This window comes from Chelmon rostratus, chromosome 9, assembly GCF_017976325.1.
Source record: "Chelmon rostratus isolate fCheRos1 chromosome 9, fCheRos1.pri, whole genome shotgun sequence".
In the NCBI taxonomy this organism is placed as follows: domain Eukaryota; kingdom Metazoa; phylum Chordata; class Actinopteri; order Chaetodontiformes; family Chaetodontidae; genus Chelmon; species Chelmon rostratus.
In genome coordinates, this window is record NC_055666.1 from 11,059,751 (window position 1) to 11,085,519 (window position 25,769).

At 43.0% G+C, this 25,769-nt stretch overlaps 2 protein-coding genes across 7 annotated transcripts in view; both read left to right on the forward strand.

Annotated features, from left to right (window-relative positions):
- The first annotated feature begins 2,403 nt into the window (after positions 1 to 2,403).
- Positions 2,404 to 8,346, forward strand: trim105 (tripartite motif containing 105). Of its 4 annotated transcripts, none has more exons than XM_041944014.1 (7): positions 2,404 to 2,487; positions 2,995 to 3,388; positions 4,429 to 4,524; positions 5,966 to 6,199; positions 6,355 to 6,368; positions 6,513 to 6,628; positions 6,887 to 8,346. In XM_041944014.1, the coding sequence occupies exons 2-7, from the start codon at positions 3,098 to 3,100 to the stop codon at positions 7,444 to 7,446; spliced, it is 1,311 nt and encodes a 436-aa protein (XP_041799948.1). In that variant the 5' UTR covers positions 2,404 to 2,487; positions 2,995 to 3,097; the 3' UTR covers positions 7,447 to 8,346. The 4 variants fall into 4 exon arrangements, with proteins under 4 accessions (XP_041799948.1, XP_041799947.1, XP_041799949.1 ...); XM_041944013.1 differs by having other exon boundaries at positions 2,405 to 2,487; positions 2,963 to 3,388; XM_041944015.1 differs by having other exon boundaries at positions 2,407 to 2,487; positions 3,041 to 3,388.
- A 2,903-nt stretch (positions 8,347 to 11,249) lies between these two features.
- The window catches only part of flt4 (fms related receptor tyrosine kinase 4), a 44,730-nt gene continuing 30,210 nt past the window's right edge, over positions 11,250 to 25,769 (forward strand). The window contains exon 1 of one of the 3 annotated variants that reach the window (XM_041943609.1): positions 11,250 to 11,330. Coding sequence is in view for 2 of the 3 variants with exons in the window: in XM_041943608.1 (XP_041799542.1) it covers positions 12,094 to 12,151 (58 nt within the window). In the remaining variant the exon portion in view is untranslated. Of the gene's footprint in view, positions 11,331 to 11,835; positions 12,152 to 25,769 lie in introns of those variants that run through there. The other 2 variants (XM_041943608.1, XM_041943607.1) reach the window with 2 other exon arrangements.

Below are 25,769 nucleotides of genomic sequence, written 5' to 3' on the forward strand. Positions count from 1 at the left end.
AAGTAAATGGAAAATACTGAAGCAATTGTATAATATAATAGAAATGTACATGCATGTGCAGCCCCCATGATTCACACCGTCAGACGTGTAGACTGTTAACAGCTGTAACATGTCTTTCTTCAGGTGCCTCTTCTCTGCTGTGGTTGTATAACTCTAGCACACGGATGGAGAGGGGATGTTAACACTGTGTCACTTGAAATTAGACATAAACAAAGGAGATGTAGCCACGTTGAAAAGCCATTGTCACCCATTTAGAGAATGTTTGTGGTTTTGATAACAGAACAGACCGAGTCTCCCTTGAGAGCTGTTTTCTGCATTTCCCTGGAGCTATTAAGAGCTGCCTTTCGCCGTCAAAGCTCGGATTTATCGTTCAGGGAGCAACATTATGTGAGATCCCTGGATCCACCTTGTGGGATCTTATTTGATGATGTAATAAGTGGTGAACTGATTGACTGAGCCACAGAGATTATCCTTATTGATCAGGGCAGGCTGCCTCTCCACCTCAATTTATTCTTTCAATCAGGGAAGCTGTCCCTCAGCCTCCATGTGGAGTGGGTCACTCTGCAGTCAAGGTTGACTATTCTCAGCCTGACTTGTATCTATTACTGCTAAACAATTTCTGTCGTTGCCACGCACTTGTTCATCTCTTTCTGAACAGCGGCGAGGAGGCTTTTCAGCGTGGCTGCGAAGAAAATGTGTGTACTCTGCGGCATCAGTTTAAGTTAAAGCACTGGTTCTGTTGTATGCATGCACTTACCTGTGCTCATCGTATCAATCTGTATGTACCTAATGAGAGAGCTCTGTAGGACTCCCCTCCATATGGCCTCTGATGCTCTATTTATGGTCCACTGCTCTCCATCTGATTTCTGTTTCTGCCAAGCACCTCTAAAAGCACTAGTGATGACATGATCACAGACTGTGGCGTCCTCATGTCGCACAGCCCCAAAACTCTCAGTGCACACACTCCCGGGGTTATTCATCCCGTCTGTCTCGCTTTCTCTCTGTCCGTCTGTGAGAAGACTGCGTGAATTACTGAATGTGGGAGTGGAGGACAGACAAACTGAGAAATCTCATTCGTGCCTCCTCCTTTCTCCTCTGGCTTGGTGTTTTCACATAGGTTCAACTTGACATGTGGAGACTGTAGCCTCATCCAGATAACAGCCTTGAATTCGTCAGTGATACAAAATATCTAATTAAAAGGATTGGCAGTCTTTGAGGTCTAAAACTTGGATATCTGGGGTAAACATTTGTGTGGGATGCTCCAATGACACCCACTGTTGTACTTTTCTTTTATTCTAAGATAAGGCCACCGTGTGTAGGAAAGCACATCTGATCTGGACCCTGATCAAGCTGTATGTCCACCCGGACACAATCAAATTAAGTGTCCCATTAAACCTTTGTTTAATAGCTACATGCCTTGTACACAGGGCTGTACCTACCACTGATGACACCAAGGCTGTGTCCTTGGTATTATTTCTGGGAATTTGGAGGTTTTAACAGCACGAGAGGGAGTTTGTATTACACATTTGTCGCACACACAAATTATAGGGAGTGGATGTTTGGCAGAAATTATGCAATTACAGGTGTACTTCACTGATACATGGAGTATTATTAAGCCTGTGAAAACAGTTGTATGATGTCTACTGTGGCTCTAATGGGACCTCTCTGAAGTCTGAAATAGAAATGACCCTGATGATGTCATCAGAGTTTGGAGAATATTTTTGGGGCAAAAAGCCTGTTGCAAACTGGACATTCATAGGCAGGAAGGGTTAAACAAAGTTTCGAGTTGCATTATGGGAATTGTAGGATCGGTTATTCAGAATAAAAGGCAGGATATCTCAGCCTGTGCTGCTTTGATTTGACCAATCTTTTGAAAATCTGCCTCCTGAAAGTCTGCCAACTCTGTGGATGTGTGGAAGTGTTATGAATAAATTGCTGGAGGGGTCCTTTAAATCACATTATATTAAAGAAGTTTATTTCTCCACCCCAATTATTCCCTTAAAACAGGCTTTCATTGTGGAGAAGCCTTTTCAAACAGTTATACCATCATGTAGAGAGATAAAATTCACAAAATGTAACCGAAGCATTTAATTGAAAGATAAGATGTGAAAACAATGGACTTTTTGTTGTGGCAAGTTATTGGAACTTGTTACACGATATATCTGTATAACCTGAGGATGATGCCTGTGGCAAGACTTAATGAAGTTGTACAAATATGCAGTAGTATGAAAATTAGGCTTTTGTTCACAGCTGTGCTCAAGACGAAGCGACGCAGAAAACGAGACGACTGAAGATGAGAAAAAGTAACTGACCGCATTAATTCACTTCCTGCGGCTGTTTGCTGTGAAACACACGGACCAATCAAAGGCGCGTCTGTAGTCGGCACATGCGCAGTACGTCTTCTCCCGAACATCAGCCGAGAGAGCAGACAGGACATGGAGGGACTTTGAAGTGCTTGGCCACACATTTCTCCGAACAACAGACAAAGTAGGTTCATGAAAGTGCTAACCAAAAGTTGATTATTGTCACCGTGTCAAAGTTTTTCATGGCTTTTGCTTGATGTCGCTTAAACAGGCGGTTTGGTGGCTGTTCGGCTGAACGCTGTCAGGCTTCATGGCAGGTCAAAGCCAAACAACACATCTGACCAAACGGTGCTTTGACAATACAAACCACAAGCTAGCTTAGAGAGTCCCGTGATGAACCGCCTGATTTGTACCCCTGCTCGCCCTGATTAACACTCACACTTGAACTGACCGTCGTTTACACTTGAAGTAAATTCTTCGAGTGGAGAGCTATTTGCACCGATTTGTTGCTGGTTAGTGGTGTTGGACTACAGATGGGAGGTGCACAACACGCCGTGCTGGGTCAGATTTAGTCAATGGTTAACTTAATAAAGTGTGAAGCACAACAGGAAGTAGCTACTGTAGAACGTGAGCTTCTCATGTATAGTCTTTCATTTCAGCTGACTGAACAAATCTGTCGCCCTGTGATCAGTCTTCAGAAAGGGAGCATTTCTCCCTCCCTGCCTCTCCACCTCCAGGCTTCTGCTTTCGTTTCCTAATTGTGGACAGACTTGCTGTGGAAAGGACCCTCCGCCATGGCTGCCGCCTCCACCGCCACCGCCACATCTTCCAAAGGCAGCCTGAGAGAGGACCTGACGTGTGCCATATGCTGTGACCTTTTCCGGGAGCCTGTCATGTTGGCCTGCCTGCACCACTTCTGCAGACCCTGCATCTCCAGGTACTGGAGGGGAGCTCAAGGGCCTGTAAGCTGCCCACAATGCCGCAAGGAGTTCAGCTCCAAGCAGTTTCAAACAAACTACCTTGTGACAGCCATGGTGGAGAAGGTCAGGGCCACCTCTTCAGACACTTACATCAAGAACCTCGAGGTGAGCTCACGCCTCCTCTGTGTTTAACCTTGATCCTGCTGGCTTCCTTCCATGCCTTTACTCGTGGTCATCTGGAAAGTGTTATTCAGTGTTTGGCAATCTAAACAAATGACCTTACGCTCCAAAGTAAACCGATCAATTAGAAACGAGCGTTCTGTAACCTTTGAGTTGAATACAGTTGTATTCTACGTTTCAGCCCACATCTGTGTTTATTTCACTTTACTGCAGTTCCACCCTGAACATATCTCGCTTGAATTGCTCCGGGCAAGGTTCACTCTCCACTCCCTTTTATATTACTTTGTGTGCCAGGATACATAACTTAACTACAGCAGGGGAACTAATACACATGGAATAATAAAACCACCTGTACACTTTAATATAATGCAATCCAAAATTCCTGTAATAAATCCTGCATACTGGAAACCTACACACACTTTGGCAGAAGGGTTTTTATTTAACTTTATGCTTGTTTCTGAACGAACATTTGAATATTTTGGGAAATAGGTTATTTGAAGTCTTGCGGTCATGCAGAGTTAGATGAGAAGATCTGTATCACTCTGTTCAGTAGGTACAGAGCAATGGGGGGGGGGGATATGAGTTTAATCCTCACAGAAAGTAAAGTGTCAACACAAGTGGCAGTTTAGTTATGTATAGTGCTATTTCTAGTCTCCTTTGGATGCCTAGCAACAGCGATGACAAGATGTCTGGAAAACATAAAAGTGTACTTATAAAAAAATTGATTGTGCTGTTGTTGCACTAGGTTGCAATAAATTATGAGGTGTTTCTGATGTTTGTGCTCATCCATATATGCAAATGAGGTGGACAAAATATTGGTAACGTATTTCAGTAAAATGACTCAACCCACAAAAATCCAAAGAAGGAAGTATCAAAAAACACAACAACATTTTTAGGCGGCCGTTTTTATGGCGCTGGTCACTCAGTGACAGCCACGTTGATGAGTTCCTTGATTCTCGGCACAGTCTCTCTGTGTGTCATCATTTCTGTCCCTACTCTGACTTGATTTGCATATCGCTGCACAGAAACAACTCAAAGAGACTTTGGAGAGCCATCGTCTGCAGAAGGAGGACTTCATCAACAGCATCCGCAGAGACAGAGACAAGCTGGATACCATAAAGGTACACTCCTGCGGGGAACTCAAGGGATGGCAGCACTTAACAGATAAGAATGCACATGTCCCTCTGTAATGGCTGTTTGCAGTATGTCACTGTGCATATTTAGTGATGTTTGCACTTGTGGTAAGTGACAGTTTGTGCTTTGATATGTAAAATATAATTGTGCTACGCTTGGGTGCATAGATGCCCTTCTAACCTCTTACTTATAGGAAATCGTTACTCCTGTACAGTCTTATTTTTACATGACAATGATTCTGCCAGATTTGTTTCAGCAGAAAGACCCGGTGCATTAAACCAAGTAATTTTGTTTGAAGCTGTAAACAATTTATGAGACTGTGTTATACCAGGTGACAACCTGTGCACAGGCAACAGAAACAAAAACACGCGTAATGTGTGTGCGACAGATGGAAGATAAGAACTTGAGTTAGTTGCTGTGTTGAGGTGATCAACAGGAAATCCTTCCCTGCTTAGACACTCTGCTGTTGTTTCACACGTAGATCTTTGATGTGTGTGAAGTGTAGCTTCATTACCACATGCTTGCCTCTCGCTAGAGAGGTATATTTTTTTCAAAGTTATTTAGAGCTTTAATAATAATGAAATGTATTTGTTTAGCGCTTTTCATACAGGAATTGCTGCTCAAAGTGCTTCACAAAAAGAAATCACATGCACTAAGTGAGTTCTTTGCATACAAATGGCAGAATGGACATAAAAACAGATGTAAAATAAGATGGAGAATGAAACCCACTTGATAATGATAATAAGACTAAAAGTAAAAATAAGGACAATGCATTAAACCACAGGATTAATCTGCCATAGGTAAAAATACAATAGAATAAGGATGAAAATAAAAATAAGGACAAAGCATCAAATCACAGCATAACATATTGGTAAAAATATATAAAATGCATAAAATTAAGCAAAGTACAACATTTTGAAAGAAGTGATGCAGTGCATAAGCATGAGGCAAAGAACAAAAATTTCAAACCTGCATCAGGTCTAAAACTCTAATAGCTTGGTACTTAAAGGCTAAAGTGAAGAGATAAGTTTTTAGCTTTCTTTAAAAATATTCGGCATGCTGGCTTCCCTGATATCTGTAGGTAGTTTGTTCCAGAGCTTTGGGGCATAATGGACAAAGCCTGCATCCCCAATATTCTTTCAGCTGTTGCTAGAAACCTCCGGTAGACCAGCACCAGCTGATCGCAGTGTTCTTGAAGTCAAATAATGAACGACAGAGTTAGAAATATAGCTTGGTTCTAGTCCATTAAGGGCTTTGTATACAAGGAGGAGGACCTTAAAATCAAATCAGATTTTTACAGGAAGCCAGTCCAGAATGAAGCCACTTGGCAATGGTTTCCATCTGGCCAGTGAAAAATGTAATACAAAGAAAGGAAGATGCTGCATCACTTCCTCTACCTGTAACATCAGTCATTCATCCCTGTCACAGAGAGTCGGAGCAGATCTGCAGGCCCGTGTCAAAGGGGAATTCAGAGCTCTCCATCAGATCCTGCAGGATGAGGAGGCCTGTGTGCTGGAGCAGTTAAGGAGAGAGCAGGAGGAGGAGCTGGAGAAAGTGCAGCGCCACCTGGAGGCCGTGGAGCTGGCCGTGAGGGAGCTGGAGGACAATCTGAGGGTGCTCAAGCAGGCTAGCGCTGCCACAGAGAGCGTTGTACTGACTGAGGTGAGGTCTTTGCTCAAAGTAGCCGTCAAGCTGTGAATGCGTAGACCACGTCTGAACTTCTAATAAAACCCAGAGCGTTGTCTAAAGTTTGCATCAATTTGAAAATGACAGATGTTAATGTGATTTTTTTTTCCTCCTCATTTCCTCCTGTCTAGCTCCCACAGCTGCGGTAAGTGTTCATGTCAGTGCCATGAATGATTGATGGCTTTTGGCATTTTTGCACCTGCCTTTTTTGATTTCCACATTTCCACTCAGCGTCATTTGCAGCGAGAATAAACGATTCTGAAATGTATGTTTGCTTTGTTTTCGACAGACCATGTGTGCAGGTGGATATTGTCCCAGAGTTTGATATGAACACTTTCAGCAGCAAATACACGGCCCCATTACAGTACATCACATGGAGAAAGATGTTCAAGTCTTTGAAGCCAGGTAATTATTCCCTCTGATGTGCTTCATTAGGCACAAAAAGACAAGCTGAAAACTGGTTCGGCCACAACAATGGGAGTAATTATGGAAAAATTACTAGAGTACTATAGAAAAACTATAATAGAGTACGATATTGAAGTGGTAAGATAATGTCGTTCCACTGAAGGGATATACATTTAATTTAAAATGTGACACTCTATTGAATCTTATTACATTAAATAATATCACAGTTGATATTCATTGAATTGTTTCACCCCAAAGGTCCTTCCCCATTAACGTTCGATGTCGACACAGCTCACCCGAGCATCTACGTCTCCAGGGACAGAACCGTGGCAGTCGAATGTGACATCCTGATGCCACACGTGGACCACAGCAAGCGTTTCCTCCAGTGTGTCAACGTCCTCGCTGCCCAGGGCTTCCAGTCAGGCAGACACTACTGGGAGGTCGAAGTGGCCTCCAAGCCCAAGTGGGACGTGGGCGTGGCCGCCGAGGCCGTAGACAGGCACGCTCGGATCAAGCTGAGCCCCGAAAACGGCTACTGGACGCTGCGGGTACGCAACGGCAACGAGTACTCGGCCGGCACGCAGCCCTGGACGAGGCTGCATCTGGGCTCTTCCCCTCAGAGGCTCGGGGTTTTCCTCGACTGCGAGGAGAGGAGGGTGTCCTTCTACAACGCCGACGATATGAGTCTGCTCTACTCGTTCACCAATGGGCCGAGGGGCAAGGCGTTCCCCTTCTTCAGCCCGTGCATCAGTGACAGAAGCCAGAAACCTCAGCCTATCAAACTCCTCCACTACCCCGCTGTCGCTCTGTCTGGCTAACATGGCTACAATCAATAAGAGGGTTTGTAGAATGTAACAGCTGCCCATTCACCTATTGACCAACGACTGTTATCACCTGGCTTTTAAAAGACAGTCCAGCCTTTTTTCTCATTTTGAGTTGAACATCTAAGGCTGTTCTCTTATTTTCTCTGCCTTAATGATCAGGTATTGCCAGATGCTTCTATTTTCTGAATGCCAAATGAACCGTAAAAACCTTGAGATGTTATGAAAATTGCCACATTCACTATATCAAATTTCCATTGTGCTGTAATTGTTGTGAAGAGGCTCATTCACCATGCAGGAGAAATCAGCAGAAACACGTTAAAAAAAGAAGCACTCAGCCGTTTTGGGTTGAATATCTTGAAGCTTACATGCATCAAATTGCATTTTAACTGTTCTTCACAACCAAATATCTCATATAGACGGATATAGTTGGTGTTTCAAGTGAAATCTGAATAAATTATCTCTCATCAAGCCAGGCTGTCCTCAGGCTCACTTGTGAAATGTTTCTTTTAATCGCCGTCAAGTCCAATCAGCATGAAGGGATTGTGCACTTCACTCAGAGATTTTCTATTTGATTAAATGGGTTTCCGTGTTTTACTCATTAAATGAAACTCGCAGCACTTTCTCAGTTCCTTAGCTGACTTCTAGCAGCTTCTGTTAATTTGTCTTCTTTTGTATGTTCATTTATATACATTACATGTGCCTTCATTGAAAATCTGATGTGATAGTTAAGGATTGTTATTTTGTAATCACTCAAGGAAATAACTAAAATACAGGTCTTTATAGTATATTTTACATAGCTGTCATTGCATTTCACTTGCATGTTCAATCATTTCTGATACTCGAACAGTTATTGTAAAACCTGCTAATGCAAACAATAAACCAAGTCACTTATTCTCTTGTCTTTGATCCTTTTCTGCAGCTGTGACACTGCACACTTCCATGACCTCACTTGAAATAATCAAGGATGTTATTAAGCATCATCAAAGCACAACGCACATCTATGAACAGTTTCGAATACACGAGCCATCTCTGACACTTAAAGAGCCAGAACAGGCGGGCTCTCGCTTATCTTCGCAAACACACAAGAGCGCCGACGTCCTGTTTCCTCTCGCCAGGTGAAAGGTCAGATAAACAGAGTGACAGTGGGGATGCCTCTGGGCTGCTCCACCGGCCTCGGGGGGATGCTAAAACAGGATGCTGCTGCCTCTGCAGACTGGAAAGGTGGCACAATGAACTGCGCCAGAGAGGGACCCGTGCAGTTTCCTGCCCAGCGGCTACGTGGAGTGGGTGCGTTTATGACAGGACACACTAGTCACTGACTACGACCCATAAAATTTTATTGAAATCAGTCTCCGGAAATGAAGAAAATCTCTTCTGAATATTGAATAGGAAGAGAACCTTAATATGTATGAGGCTCTCGTCGCCTGTGTCCTCTAGAAGGCTACTTGTGCCTCTTGGTTGAAAAGTGATAAACTGCTATAGGCCTATATCATAACTTTTGTTGTTCTTACTGTATTGTGGTGGGTAGCCTTGTGAGTGTGAATAAAAGTTAAAGCTTCGCTAATCCATATTTCTATTAACAGTTTAAAAAATGACAAAACATAATGTGAAAGAACTACTAAATGACCCCTCAGAGAATCATCACCCGACTGCAGTTCACCTCAGCTCCGCAGCACGTTTTAGCATCTTTTAGTTAATTGTTTTGGTTTTCTGTTCTGAAGCTTCAATACTTTAGTTCACTCGCAGTGTTTCCACGAACTGTGCAGCTCTTTCCAATAAAAATAGCCTCAATAAACATATATTACGAAGTAAGATACTAGCTGATGGACATAACGGAGCATTTAGCAGAAGAAGATATTGATATTTCCTGAGATTTCCCTCAGGAGTTGGCGGTGACCAAAACAGAGCTAAAAGAGTGTGAAATTTAGACTTGAATTTATCTGGTGGACAGAAACATGACTCTAAATAAACGCTTGAGTTTCCCTCTATATCTCTATCTCTATATATATGCAAGAGCTCAGCATCATCAACCAGCTGTATTCCACTCAAAGCGTTAGCATTGTGGCTAGTTTGTTAGTAAATAATCTACGTGTAAGCATGCAGCAGCAGTGCTCCTTCTTCTAGTCAGAAGGCTTTCTATAACTGCTGACTGATACTGAACGTGACCTACAAATGATGAGAAACTTTGGCCACTTCCATAAAAACAAGAAAAAAAAAACACCTTGAGCAGTGACAACCGGGCCTCCTTCAAAGCAGCTTGGCACAGTGCTGTGCGGTGCACGGGCCTATGTGCATGCTCTTCAGCGAGGGAGTGAGTGGGTTGCATGTGCGCTCCACATCCTTCCTATGATAGTAGCTGTGGATCCGTAATGTGTTTCCTGACCTGAGGATGGGCCGGATGGAGTGCTGGCACTTCAAGGACGGGTCCTTGAGTCCTCAGTTGTCTCTCAGGGGCCAGCCGAATTATGAACTGAAACCTTTTCATCTGACACAGCAGGGGCGATCATGCTATCCTGCATGAAGGCTGTTGTTTGTTATCGCTGTTGTCTGAATAGCTTGCTTGAACGCTTATGTGTGCGGTTTATTATTTTATTGGCCACTCAAGTGTTTTGGTGTGTTTATGACCTTATCTGTTTTATATATTCGTAATGAGATCTGGTAACTCCCTGGACACAGCTTTGTTAGACTATCCACACGATTTAGTGTGTTTATTTTCCTCTGAAGCCGACGGCGTTGTGAGGCTGAGACCAGGAGAACATTTTAATTACAACCATTCAATCACAACATTGTGTTTTAAGGTCAGTGAGGTGGATTGCCGTGAGGGATCTGGGGAGCAGCACATGCCCACAATAACATGCAGTGATCCTTGGACTCCCTGTTATTCCACACACTTCTGATGGCTCAGAAGTGGTTGAAAATAACATAATCATATTGAGATTATTTTTTCCCTCCTACATCTAATTGACACTTGCTGTTGGCTGACAGCTGGACTGGTGTCGAACAGTTAGGAAGGAGTCTTGAGTCAACTAGTGTTATTATTGTTGTAATGGATTTCTAAGTACAGACGGAGCATAGGCTACTATTGATTTTACAGCACACTCATGGTGCTGGAAAGCAGACCCGTCTGGGACTGATTTTATTGGCTTGTTTGGCCATACTGGATTTTCTGCAGCTCCATAAGAGGTTTGACTAGACGTCGAAACTGTGGCTACATCAGACAGTTAATGAACCAAAGATACAGCTGCACCCAAAACTCTATCTCTCTCTCTCTCTCTCTGTGTGTGTGTGTGTGTGTTGGTGTGTGTGTGTCTCTTGCACCCTGTGACTTTTTATATATATATATATATATATATATATATATATATATATATATATGAGTGTATATGGTACACGGGTTTTCAATTTTCAAAACCCCTCTCTGTAAAATAAAACCAGGCTGATAGTGGCTCACTATGGGCATGTTGCCCTCTTAGTACATGATTTTCATTCACACTCTAAGGATCCCCTGAGGAGGATGGATGTGTGGGTGGACGGGGTTAACAGGACTTGGACAAGGCTGGAAAAGCTCTGCAAACTTTAGTTTCACTGGAGGCGTTGTTGCATCTGACCCTTTGGCAGAGCAATTACAGACATTTAATCGTGAGCCTCTCCCAAGGCACCTCTGCTCAGCTTTAGTTTGTTGAACATCTCGAAGAATTTGTGTTCTTAATCACAAAAGATAACTTAATAAAGATAAAGATAATAAAATTGCAACGACATTACAGGATAGTTAGAGAGTGGGTGCATTGTTCTGTGGATTTAACACATCTGACCAGCAGAGAGAATATCATGCAACGGTCTGCTGACTTTCCTTCTGAGGCTGTGTCAGTCTAACTGAGGTATGTGTTCACTTCCTTTGTAGTACTGCTGTATTCCTGCGGTGGCTTTATAAGAATTTCTAACGGTATCAGGATTACTTGCAGAGCTTTTTGAAAGTCAGGAGGGATTTAAATGCGTTGCAAAAAAAAATCCATGGAATTAAAATCAATATCAGAGTTTGGCACTAAAGCAGCAAATCCATCCTGCTACACAGCATCATAAATTCTCTCATCACTGACTTTGAAGAGTTCTTGTGGTACTTTGTGCCATGCAATAGATATCGCTTTATGTTCAATATGATCACTATAGGTCTTTAAGGCAGGGGATGAAACGAATGCAGGAAGGAAATTTGTCATGGGTGTTAGGGAGACCACCCCTCTGCCTGCACGCGCGCGCACACACACACACCCTCCGACACACACCCCTCCAATTCAGCTTGTTTTATGAACTGGCTGGGTGGGAGTGCATGCGCTCCAGTCACGAGCAGAGGAAAAGGAAATCATTGTAAATCCCATTCAGTGCGCCTTGTGCATCCTTTTGACAAAACGAGGAAAAAATAGGTTTTCCCCTCCTTTCCTCAGCATTTCGGCTCTGTCCTCTCTGTGCACAGTCCAGACCGGACCATCGATTGGCCGAGGTTCACCTGAGTGTTTCCCTCCCCCTCCCCATCCACGGACTTTCATTCAAAGCACCTCTCCACTGTCTCCATCTGCATTAAAACTAGCGGCTTTTTATTAGAAAGCACCGCTCAAGCTTCTGCAATTCTGGACCGGAGATCTGGAGATGAAGACAGATTTTACGTTTTTCTGTCGGACTTGGATTGGAATAGCGTACGCCTCAGGTGAGGACACTTCTGCACTCGCTGTGAAAGTTTGGAGCGCAAGTTCTTTGGTTTTTTTTATGAAGGGAAAGGTCGAGTTGACTGTTTACACTGACTTCCAGCAAATAAATGATCCGAGGTCGACTCAAGGTCTATTTCTAGAGGCTCAAAGTTTTATTCTTGTCAAGCTGCGGTCTTAAACGGAAGCCAGGTAGATCCCGAACTTCAGCCTTTCTGTATGCTCTGTTTTATTAATTGTAAGCAGAGCCGGATGTTTCTGCAGTGGTTTGGAGCTAATGCATTAATCACATCCATGAAACCCTTGAATGAATCCCTTCTGTTTGCACCACCTTTCTTTAGGCTACATTTTTGAGCAGAGCTGTGAACACACCATTCATCCCTCATGCATGATTGTGAGTTTGCCTCTCCGTATGGGGCTGAATTAACAAGGAGCCCGGTGGAGAGTCTCCAAGACTGCATGCAGACAGGCACTAGGGGGAGGCATGCTGTTGTTGTGTTTGATAAAAAGATGCAGCTGTTAATTAGTGCTGCTAAACTCAAGGGGGAGAACAAAAGAGCAGATTCTGTTAAGCTGAGCTTGAGTGGCACATCATGGTTTATGTATGTAGGTCACATTTTGTGGAGGCAGAGTGGGAGGAGAGCTGACTGATCCAGACTGGACTGACATGTGGAGGAGGAAGGGGGCGGGGGGGTCAGATCCCTTCAAATTTCTCCAAGTGGTCTATTCATGTACTCTTATTTTTGTAAAGGAAGTGAAAGGTGACAGAATCGCACTTTCATCCAGTCCAAACCGTCTTGTTTCAAGAATTTCTGGGTTATTTTCAGTGTGATCTGCCTCCACATGTGCTTTCTATTCACTTGTGTGTCAAATTCACAAAAAGTGAGACTAGAGACTAATAAATCTAAAGCACATTGTTTTCACTGCACTATTTTACATCAGATACTTGACACCGGGCCCTCTGATTGACTATGCTATGTGGGAGTATGGCTGAGGTTGTTTGCAGTTTTTCCCAGTGACTGAATGTGTATGTTTGAGTTGTTCATCACTGACTGCTCATGAGCAGCTGTTCATAAAGAATGGGGAATACTTTTGTGAGCGGCAGTTGCCATATGGCTACCCGAATCGTAACCCCAGGGTGGAGGGATGGCTCTCGCTCCTTTCATAAATATCACTGAGATCTGCTGGGTGGGTCGCATAGATTTGGAGGAGCAGATAAACAGTGGCTCAAGCAGTTTTATTTTTTTATTTTTAGAGGAATGAGGACTAATAGCATCACAAAATCCATATCAGGCGAACCACTGGCCTAAACATCATCGACTTTCAGTAATGGTGGATTTTATAATGTGTGACAAATGGTGTTAAGTGGAAGTTGAGTCCGCTGTTCACCTGGCTGTATGTTCCTTTAAGTCTCTGTCCAAACTTTTAAAGGACTCAGAACAAAGAGAAAACTCACGTAACATCCAACAATATGTATGCTGGAACTGTAAAGCTCTGTCTGACATCTCTGTCATCACACAAACCTGATGTGCCTTTTAGCGCATGTGTGGTGTTATCTGTTGAAAGTCTTACTTGCAGCCCTGTCTGTTCCTTCAGCCATACAACAACCCCTTGATGCTCAGTAGAAGCGTAATATCTCAGAACTGTCCTAGAGGCAGAAGGAACCACTAGCTTCACATCTGAAACGCACATTTTTCAATTACAGCCCTGCAGTGTGTACCTGTGAGACTGGGGACCACATTAAGGTAGAAATGTTCTGGGTCATCACTGCAGCCCTTTGCCCAGCACTTCAGAAACAAACCTGAAATTTTTATTATTACATTTTTTTTCAATTACATTGAGGGTTGATGGCATGACATATGTGGGATGTAGAATTTATAGAAAATGTTTCTTTTCAGTCTTTTCTTCTCTCGTGAATGCAGAGCTCGACACAAGTCCACGCTAGAAAAAATGGCCCTTGAACGCAGCAATTTGCCTTTTGTAACATAAATTCTCATGTTGAATAAGTCTAAAAGATTAAATACCTCACATTTTAAACACTTAAAAGTGAAATATTCTGATTTGTATTTAGTCTGAAGGCTTTTCTTAACCTTTTAACCCTCAAATTTCTTTCCACGAAATACCAACATAAGACATTCAAAGGAGGCTTCAGAGTTGAGTTTGATGCAGACATGAAGAGAGCGCAGGCTTCACATTACTGTGATCGCAGGGGAAGATTAGGGGCGAGTGGATTGTAGACCTGCCAGCTCAGAAGTCATTGTCATTTTAGAGGGAGGAGATATAATTTACACAGCAGCTGCATTTATGGAGCTTTGGGTTTTTACCCCGAGCCATTTTCTACCATCTTCCTGTCACGCTCTGTCTCTGGTTTGAATTATGCTGGTTTCAAAACATTTATTACACGGCTGCAGAAAGTCAGATTTATATAAAGAAGAATCTTGGTACAGCGTCCCTGGTATAGGACACGATATTGAAATGAATTGTGAATCACTGATTGATTCATCGCTTCTTAATTTCCTTGTTTTTGTTGAAGCATAATTGGCTATTGAAAACCTCCCCAGTCAAATACGCCGCATATGAAAGCAGTGAATCATTTTTTTTCTAAAGCCGAGCTCTAGAGCCGAATGATCTTTGGCTTGCTCTGTGTCTTGGGTGCACAGTGTTGATATTGCTTTTAGCTGAGTGTTTTCTGTACGCATACCTCCGCTTGATCAGATCATCCCAGAAATCTGACTCTCAACTCTGGGTATTATTCTAGTCGTCCACTTATAGGGGTCGAGTTGTTTTAGCCAACACTATCCCCCTATTCTCAGCGCTGATCTCAGGATCCAGCCTCAGGACTCCGAGGAGCGGACCCTCTGTGTCCGGCCATGAATATCTTGTTCTATCAGCTGGAGAGGAGCTCGGATGAGAGAGGAATGCTGTTGCTGCTGCTCCGTGTGGGAAGCTCTCTGCAGTAAAGTCCAAATAAATAGCGAGTCCGGTGCCTCACTCATCACTGGCGAGGAGTAGCAAGGCCCCTTGAGCATTTATAAGTCCGGTCACTCACTTTCTCATCATGTTAAAGCACCAACAACCCAAATACGACTCGAGCTGAGAGATAAGCTCCTTCAACACCAGGAATCTGCAGCAAAAGCCAAATATGTGTCAACGTTGGTGTTAGATAGTTGATGAAAACCATCTGTGGTATTTTTGTTTTCATATTTCCCTCCATTTTTTTTCGGTGCCCAGTTTTAGCCATGGTAGCTCCATGGATGTAGGGATGTCACTGTTGGTCTGTGGGCTGCTTTGGTCCAGGCTGACATATCTCACTTTTGGATGTTTTGTCATGACATTTGATGCAGACATCCATGTTCCTCTCAGTATCAACTGCAGTGGCTTTAGTGGTCCCTTAACCTTTCATTTAGTGCCATAATTTTGTGGCTAAATACCTGCAAAACCTGAATGACATTTCAATCAGCCTTAGCTGGACTACTCATAAAGAGCATATGTTAGCATGCTAACAAGCAAAACTAAGATAGTGGACGTGGTAAACATTATACCTGCTTAACACTCATGTGTTAGCACAGTCTTTGTGAGCACCTAAACATGCCAGTTAATGCCAGCACTGTGCCTAAGTGCAGCCTCATGAAGCTGCTTGCACTGCTGCAGACTCTTAGGGCTGGGCTGTTCCAGAAAATAACCGCTTCGTTTGATGTGCTGTACAAGAGCAAGAGAGGGTATTTCAAACCCTCCGTCCTTCCTCGCCTCTGCACAGCTGGCCAGTCGTGGCCTGAAGTGGCTGCGAATGTCCAATTGTATGTTCGGGAAAGTTGCAGAAGTTGTCGCGCACGTGGCCCTGCTGTGCAAATGAAACGTTAGCCAGGGCAGTCTCCCGTTTCGCTCCAGCAATGTACATTTTTCTGAGCAGCCTCGCTCTCCCACACTTGGAGTAATTACCATGCAGAGGAGGTTTAACCTATCGATTTTCATTCTCCCTCTGTGTCCTTTCTATCATGTTCACACAGGCCTGAGTTTCGTGCTGCGGCAGAGAGACAGTCAGAAATGAGTTTTAGTGATGATTCGCTCACTGAGCGCTGCCTCTATAACTCAATGAGGGAATGAACCCACAAGTCAATGGCTAAATTGTACCTGTAAGATAAATTATACTGCTGTTGTTAATTGAGACGAAAAAATGATCACAAAGACTGCAGCACAGCTTTATAATTAGAGGTTTTGAATTCACACATACAAATACTCACCTTTTCAAACTCTCTTGACACGCTAATGGGAGGCTAATTGCATGAAATTCAGCATCTGTAACAACGACTGAAAAGACAATTATTGTAAGTAGTGGTGACAGACGCCGGGGGAAAATTGCTTTGCGCCATCTATTAACTTTATTGGTGAGTCGCTCTACACATGCTCTGAAGGCAGAAACTGGATCCTGAGACACGGTGGCTGTTACACGGATATTGCCAGACTCCAAAGACTCCAAAGTGCTTGCGTTGCTTGGAAACAAGCATCATGTAACCATTGCTATTACATTCAAACTGCTTCTGGGTCTCAGATAGCGGTGTGAGTATAGGGCTGTGACTTGGAAGTCCATGTACCATTTCATTGGTCACTCGCACCTCTTGCCTTGTCATTGGAGGTCGCTTGAGGTTCATGGGAAACAGTCCATTGGCAAAGCCTGAGGAAATTGCCAGCTTCCCTCCCTTTAGGCATTCAGAACCATAATTGTTGACCCGGCACTCCCTGCTTTGCCCTTGTTTTCTACGGCATCTCAAGCTGCCGCAGTGATTTAGCTCGCAGGGACATCTGACGCGGCAGCAGAGACTTGTTTATGGCCTGAATCTCCAGAAATTGGCTAATAAGCACTGTAAAGGGGCTCCTCAAAGTTTGGCCTCCGAACAGTCGCAGCACGAGCTTTAGGAGTGTGCGAGTCATCACAGCAGGCGTGGACTGTGCTAATCTTTGGCACTTGCCTGTACTCCAAGAGATATTCTAGATGTTTCCCAACAGTATGTCAGAGCCGGGGGCCAGGACAAAGCTTTTACCAGAATATGCTCGGTTCCCCTCTCAGCGGGGGAAACCATTTCTCAGTGATAAAAACGATGACATGCAAAAAATGAATCACAGCAGAGGAAGTGCTTGAGTTGTCCGGTGTGCCTGTGAGGCAGGTACAGGAAGATTTAGTCAGGGACAGAGGTTTTAAACATAGGAAGCTGGCCCAGATGGCTTGTCGCCGCATCCTTAATTTCGCACCCCTCCTCTGGCAGGATGTTGGAAAGGCCTAACTCCCCCAATAGTGGAGAGGACAGGGACGTAGTGGATGTCATCCTCCTCCATAGTAACAATGAAATCAAAGCCGGGCTGCCAGTCAGTCCGTCGCCTGGCTTTGGCCCGGCCTTGTGTCCAGATGACAGAGGAAGTGGACTTTATTTTTCTCAGAGCGAGAGAGAGATAGAGGGAGTATGTTGTAGCCTGAGGCTGGCTGACTCCACATCCAGAGAGCAGGTCTGCTTCATGGCCTGCGTGGCCTCCTGTCCCTCGCCGGACATACAGGGCTATTTCAGAGTGCGTTAGCCTTGGCCTGTTTCCAGTTACTGTGTCACTGAAATAACTGGAGCTTAACTGTCACCTACATGTTGCTGTTTACCCTCTAAAGACAAATAGAAAATGGTGCAGTTCATTTCCAGTTAATCATTTTGTGTCTCCTTCAAGTGCCTTCAACCCTGTGTGATTGTTTTTTTAAAATTCAAAGAGTCAGTTCAGCTTCCTCAGGCATTCTGCCCATTTGTGTAACGTATAACCACAAAGTAACAGCACAATTGCTGTGTCTGTGAACACTGTCAGTATTTTTGAAGGGCTCCCGCGTCGCATCCTTTCTGCCAAACTGAGGACTCTGAGAAAAGCTTTATTTGTTTACACAAGGTTCCTCTTTTCCTGCTCCCGTCATGTGACTGATCAGAGGCTACAGACGAGCGAGGAAGCACTAACGGCAACATCTCCTTGACCGTCCATGAAAAAGGGAAGTGGGAGAAGTGTGAACATGATAAAGAAAACAGGAAATTTGCTTGCAGTGAAGAACATTGTGCCGCCTTGTGCAAAAGCTTTAATGTGCCCTGTGTTGTACCCTTGGAAAGAGGAGCTCTCGTCTTCATGCGTACCTTTGATGCTCTCGACGCCTGCCTGCCTTGTCTGTCTGCTTGTCAGGCAAGCTTTACATTTTTAACAGGCTTAGAGAGCGCTATGGAAGCTAGGCTTCTTCTCTCCCTTGTGTGTGTATGTATGATTTATCTATAGTCAGCAGGTGTCCTCCATAGGTTGGGAAGTCCAGTTTTGGTCTGCCTTGACTGTGACAAAACCACCAGTATGAGCCAGGAAGACAACTCAGCCAAGGAGAAGATGAGCGCACATATGCAGACGCATTTAAATGAGTGAAAGATCTGCTTTACAGCACTCCAACTAGCAATTCTACAGTTAATTGTGCCATAACTACTCACAAAACAAGCACATCATGCATTTGAATAGGACCCATTATTGCCTCTGTAACTCTGCAGAGCTACTTTCACTCTGACATTTTTTATTACTGTCTGAAAAGATAGGACACACTGGATTGGTGTTTGTAAAATTTGTACACTGTTCACACACGCGACTAGTCATCAGTGGAGGCAGCAAGCAAGGGGACAAGTGATTTGAGAGGCAGCTTTGTTTGATTTATGTGACTCTACTGCACCTTCGAAAGAATAAACAGGTTGCAGTTTCTTAAAGGACTCAGTATTTTGGGAAATATGTTTTCTTTCCACGAGTTGGATGAGCAGATTGATACTACTTTCATGTCTGCATTGTAAATATGTAGCTACAGCCAGCAGCTGCAGCTACATCTGTATTTACCATGAAGACATGTGAGTGGTATCAGTCTTCACATTTTACTCTCAGTAAGAAAGAAAATAAGCATGTTTCCTAAAATGTAAATTTTGATGTATTTTGCCTTTGTCACCTCCCCAAGGAGGCCAACCACCTGACTGACTGCAGAATAAAGGCGTGAGATGAATTGCAATTGTCCAAAATAAATTAGGTTTACATTCTTTACAGCATTATCCTTTTTTCTTACATTTTTGTCATGTCCTGTAGCTCTAAATAGTTGCAAAAATCTTGGATGCAGCAGTCCTCTGCACCTCTTCTGCTCATTCAAACCCAAATAAAGAGCTACTTTGGACCCCTGGGCGTGCTATTTGCACATTTAAATTGACAAGTAGCCAGTCGCACATTTTCCTTGTCAACCAGGTATGCAAAGCTGACACATCAAAGCGTAGCCTTGTACACATGCCGAGCGAACAGGCACTATTGTCCTTGAAATATTTTGACTCCTGCACTTAGCTCACATACATCTGGCACGTCCATCATGGCAGAGGCATGCAGCACACAGAAGGCAGGAACACCAGCTGTGTCAACCTTTGAAACCATCTCTGTATGATCACTGTCGCATGGCTGGCATGTTTGAGAAAGGCAGAAAAGACCAACCATCCCTGATTCCTTCTAGATGGGCCTTTTTTTAGTTGAAAAAGTGAACAAGCAAGTCTGTCCAAGCTCTATTGTTGCTACTTTTAGAGCCTGCCTTGTGAAACGACTTTTCTCTGACTCACTTGTTTTTCCGACTGTTGTCTCTCGTCTCATCTTTCCCCTGCGTGCGTGTGAGTGTGTGTGTCGCTCACTGACTCGAGTCACAATGCTTATCGGCACGCACAGATTTGATTGACTGAAGAGCATCACGTGAGATGATTTAAAACGTGTGCAACTGGTCTGTGGTTCTCCTGGGCTGCTAAACCGGTGCAATAAAAGCAAGAGAAGCTGCACTCTTTAAAACAGAAACACTCTGTCAGATTGGGTATTATAGGTCATCCAAACTACTTTACACTTGACGCTGCTCGGGTCCTCAGCAATACGCCCGCCGAGTGTCGGCAGGGTGAGCTGTTGTCGACAAAATTAAAGGCCAGCCCTTTCAAATCCAGCAATTTTCTCTGTTTATCTGTTGAATGAGCAACCAAGGTGGACTCTTTGCTTATAGCTTTTTTTTTTTTTGTTCTTCGCCATTTCTTCTCTTTTTCTCTTTGCAGACGCTGCCCCAGCATCAGCCATAACTACAAAACGTGATGTTAAAAATGAAACCGTCTCATCTCCTCCTGCTTCCTTTTATTTGGCTAATGTACTACTTTTGTTTGCGTGTTGTAAAGTGTTTTGTCTGATTTCGAGGGGGACTCAAACTCAGGGACAGGCATTAAGAATAACTACAAACTGTAGAAATAACCAGTCTTCTCACCGATGGTCTTGTTTTATTTAGGTCACATAGAGGCATCAGTATTAAATTGAGACTGTTTCATAACCAGTTGAAAACTCCTTGTAGTGGGTTTAAACAAATCTCACTCAGACCCTCATGCTTGCCTGGCAGAGCCAGCTGGAGCTGGTGCAGGGTGGACACATTACTCCCACAGAGAGAATGGGTTTTCAGAGAAATCACATTTCGCAAGACCAATGTCAGGTTTTTACAAGGACGTGTTCAATGAGCCGTCTCTCTGAGACAAAACCCTTTCTGCCGATGAAAAGTTCTTTTGTTTTTAATCTCCAGTGATCAGAGTGTCCGATATTGTGAACACAAGTAGCTGAATCACAAGATTTATGAAGTAATTGGAGTCGTTGTCATTTCAAGTGTTGGAAATCTAGAAAATTGGCAACAAGATTAACCCACTGCCAGAGACTGTTAATGGGATGTTTATCTGTCTGAAGGATTTTACACATCAAAACTTGTTTGTGTAATGTGTAATCATTTGATAACAGAAGGAGTAAATCGACTTTGGAAATATTGTGTTTTATATTCGTAGGTTGAAATGTGATGCTTGCTTTTTGTTGGTTGAAGCTAATCACCCAAAGCTGCTGCTTATCTCTGCACCACCAGCTGGAATGCATGGGAAAAGAGGGGAACCAAGCTCAAATATTTTTTTGGCTCCCTGCCCCCTGTTTTGTAAGGTTGTTGTCAACCAGCCAATCACCATCCCTTTGAGTTTTCAGGCCACGCAATCCTCTGAATAGATAGATGTAGATCTGTTAGATGTTGTTAGTTACAGAAAATTCAGCAAAATGGTTTAAATAATGGACCATACCAGTGATATTGCATGTTTTATCTCACTAATGCAGTTCAGTTCAAACGTGCACGCTCTGTTCGGAACGGGCTGACCGCTCGGCCTCTGCTGCTTGCATCTTTCTCAGTATCACCGGCCTGCAGAGCCACAGAACTCCTGCAGTTCTAGACACAGCAGTACCAGACCTACCGTTTTAGATCTACACTGTTTATCTTTTTAGCCAGTTTACTGAGTTCTCCCGAACATGAGCCACACCAAAATTATTTATAATAATCATGACAACAATGATCATTATTTCTGCTTTTTCGCTAAATTACATTTAAATGACTAAATCGAGGCAGAAGACACACTGCATACATGAAATGCAAAATATACAATAGTTTTATGCATTAAAAATGTCAAAATACACAACTAAATTTTATTATAGACTAACGTTATCAGCATTTTGGGGGGATGCTGAAAGAAAAGCTACTGCCACTGAAATCCAGAAGTTTTATATCCAGACATAACAGTGAATGAATGAAATGACGGCTATTATTACTGCTGATAAAAATCAGGAATTCATGTTGGAGCCAGTCAGATGCCTCAAGATACAGTTGGTCCAAAATCAACCAAAATCTGCTAAAATTATCAACACAATGTGAAGAAATAACGCTGGTGATATGTAATCTATCAGACATCAACTCTGCATTCATTTTTGTCAAGGTTGCATCGTCTTTATGAGTAAATTCAGTGCACTTTTCAAATCAGTCGCCATAAATCTGTTGTTGAGATTTAATGCTGTATAATCTGCAATCTAATATGAGGCATTCTTAGCAAATTTAACACTAAAACCAGGCACGATGTTCATTATGATGGATTTCATAACTAAAGCAGGATTCAACAGTTTAATACCTTACAGAAATAAAGGGGGAATAGAAACTGTCGCTAAGGGGCTAAAACCTAATCACTTGCATGTTGAATGAAAGAAAACGAAGCCAGAGTTTAAATTGAAGAACGAAATTCTTGACCTGAAACTTGCAGTGTGCTCAGACTTTGTCATTTCTCACTGAAACTGCAGGCTTTGTGTACAGAAGGGCAACAGTCTCCTGAAACCAGAGTCCCAGCTGCAGCTCAGCTCACTCACTGTCCACCTACACCACCGTGGACTGCTGACTGCACTCAAAAAAGTGCTGGGTTGCTTCTGTAAACTCACTGTTGGGCTGCTCATGCTGGGTCATCTGCGGCTGAACAGCTGGTCGGTCACTTTGATCCAGCTGCTGGTCCATTCATTTTCCTGCTCTGTGGATCCAGGTCCGCACAGCACACGGTGGGCGGGATTTTATGGTAGGTTAATATGAATACTTTACCTTCAATAAGTCTGAGCTCGTCAGGGCTGGGGTGGTTTTTAGTCTGTGACATTTATTCTGTAACTAGTTATCAGTTGTTTTAATAGATGCTAGCTAGGTGACTTTACAATCGCTGTAACGTTAGCTGTATCATGAAGTCGGTTAAATTAACCAACTAAATTATCTCCTGGCTGTATTGTTCACCTGGCTTTAACACATTTTTATCTTAGCATTTCTAAATATGTAGTTACAGGTAATGCTTGCTCACTAGCTAACACTAGCTAGCTAAAATTACATAAGCAGGAATGTCTCGTGGTGTAACGTTATGAAAGTAAGTCATGGTGACGTGGCAAGTTTACCAACTGTGCAACACTGCATGATAGATTAGTTTACGCACATAAAGGCATTTACACAGTAAAAAATTGTAAATAGTAAAAGTTTGAGAGAGTTGAGTAACTGCAGTGTGTCACAGTGTTGTTAAAGTTAACTCTCGTTAGCTAGTTAGCGACATGCCAGAGCCACTGAAACTAGCTTGGCATTGACTCCTAAGTGTTAATGGTTGCGTTGCTATTACTTTACAAACAGGGAGATATTTGGTTTCTGTTGAAAATCTGTTGAAGTCCGACATATTGAAGTCTTTCTGGTTATAATGTCCGGTGAAAATAATTCCCTGGCAAAAACAGCTTTAGTGAACGTACATTGACGGTGCACAAACGCCTGCAGCGACATTGTAACCCATTTTGTGGTTGCTGGCTCCAGCACTCTCACTAAATACAGGAAAAACCTGAAAAAATGCTGTCTCCATTAGTCACCTGAACACAAAAACATGGGGAAACAGGGTCCATCATCAGATAATAAGTCTCCTGATATGTCCCGTTTGTCCGGTACATTGAACTCTTCTGGGACAAGTGGACGAGCACCAATGGGAAGCACACACGACACTTTCATCGATTGGAAATGTAACGTAGGTCAAGCTGAAACAAAAGAATAATTCAACAACGCGGCAAAGGACAGTATTAAATTTGTTTAATTTGTGTTGTGTAGGTATGTAAGATCTTTTAAAAGACATGTTTACATTGAAATAATGAACAAGTAGTATGTCTCTTGTTGTATTGATTTTCCCTATTATGGACATCAATGATATTCCAATTGTTCAAGCCTGTTTTTTTTTTTTTTTTTAAGGAATGATCGAACGTCATTTCTGACCAGTGTTGACAGCTGTAGTGTGGAGCGGTACATTTGTATTGCTTTTGTAATTATTTGAATGCATAATATGCTTTTTACCTGGAAAAAAAAACTTTCTATAGTTTGAAAAAAAATGTTTAGTTATGCACTCGTTTTGGCAAAAAAAAAAAAAAAAAAATGTTAAAGTTACCCAGTGTATGATTTATGTTTAACCCAGCAGTAGAGTTAACTTCACTCACTAGGTTGGATAAAATGAACAACCCAGCATTCTGGGTTAAATGGCAAAACCCAGCACTTCAAACCAACCCAGTGTGCGCTCTGTCCCTCTGTTACCCAGCTGTGGCTTTAAAGTTGGGTTATTTTTTAACCCAGCAGTTTTTTGAGTGTGTCTTCGGCTGAAACTGCTGTTTAGGAACAAGGCTTGTACAATACGTGGAGACTGTTAGCCTTTTTTCACTTCCCTGTTTAATGCATATTAAGATAAATGAGCTAACTGAGTGATAACACCCGTAACAATCTGTCATGAAACGCAGCATGAAAGGTCGCGCCAGGAAAATGTGTTTATTATCATGACAAGATATGCTATCAGCCATGAACTTGTATGAATTGATGTGTTTGGCTTTCTTTGGCATTCGCTCCACATAGCTATACACTGGGGAACTTTGCGCTGTTAATTATAGTTGACAGAATGCAAACAATTACTGACGGGATTATATATTTTTTCAAGCCATTTATGTAGCTTTACAGGCTGACTGGCCTCCATATCTGGTGTCTCACAGTTTGGAAACATTACATATACATTATACAGCACATGCATATGGAACATACCGACATCTGGCACAAAGCATTTTTACCATGTAACACGGAGGAAAGAACAAGCAGCTTCTGGAGCATCATGGGCGAGAGTCACCTGTAGTGTGTAAGGCGTTGAAATGCCCCCTTCTTAACTCTCATCAATCTGAAACGTCCAAACAGCAGAGAGGTCGGTGGCTGTTTTGGCCTGCAGCCATGCGTAACCCAGCACACATCAAGTTATGACTTTGCGGCACCTCCTTGAGCAGTTATGACAGAGCCACTTAGGATGACAAGTGATATATAAAAGATTCAAAGTGTTGACAGGTAATGTGGCTCAAACTGAGCCCAGGAAATAGACTTTGGCGGAAGTGCTGAGCTCACGGTACATCAGCACATTTGTCATGGATCGTATCAGTTTGAATGATCTGTGAAATATATTGCTTGACTCCTTGTGGGTGTAATGCCTTCTTCCGCCCTCTTCCCCTGACATGAGACACTCCTGCTGCACTGTGATAGACATATCAGTGTACATGACTAAAGTGGAGTATTTCAAATAGCCAGAGCCGAAATCTTCCCTGTTTAGTGAATAAGTCTTTTTCGGGCGTCTCTCCCAAACACACCTCTAACATCTTGATGCGTCGTCTCTCAAGGCGTGCCAGTCAGTCATGACATTTCAAAAAGATTTACAATTTGCTCCCTGTCTGTCAGTGTGCGATCATTCCTCTGATAGTGAGGGAAGCATCCATCACTGACACTGCAGCTACAGGAGGGATTCAGCTCATCACTCACTCTGCACACACTCAGACAGCAAAATCATGCCAGTGCACGTCAGCCGCCACACTTGATACTTGTGTATTTCCTGTTATTCCTCAGAAATATTTATAATCCATGTTATTTTAGCTGCTGAATACATATTGTAAATGTGTTGTGCTTTGTCGTGCAACCTTGGTCCATGGACTGTGTGTTATAACAACGGTGTGTATAATTCTTTATATCATAACAATGTCTCTGTGTCTCAGTGGCTCTGTGGGAGCAGCAACGTTCATTGTGAATTTCCACATAGTGGCTTTAAAGCAACAAGTCATATAAGTAATTTGTCATTGCCATCCAATACCGTTACAAAAACAGATTCATATAAAGGTTTTGTGATCTGCCACAGTAGGGAACATGCATCAAACAGCAGTCCTCGG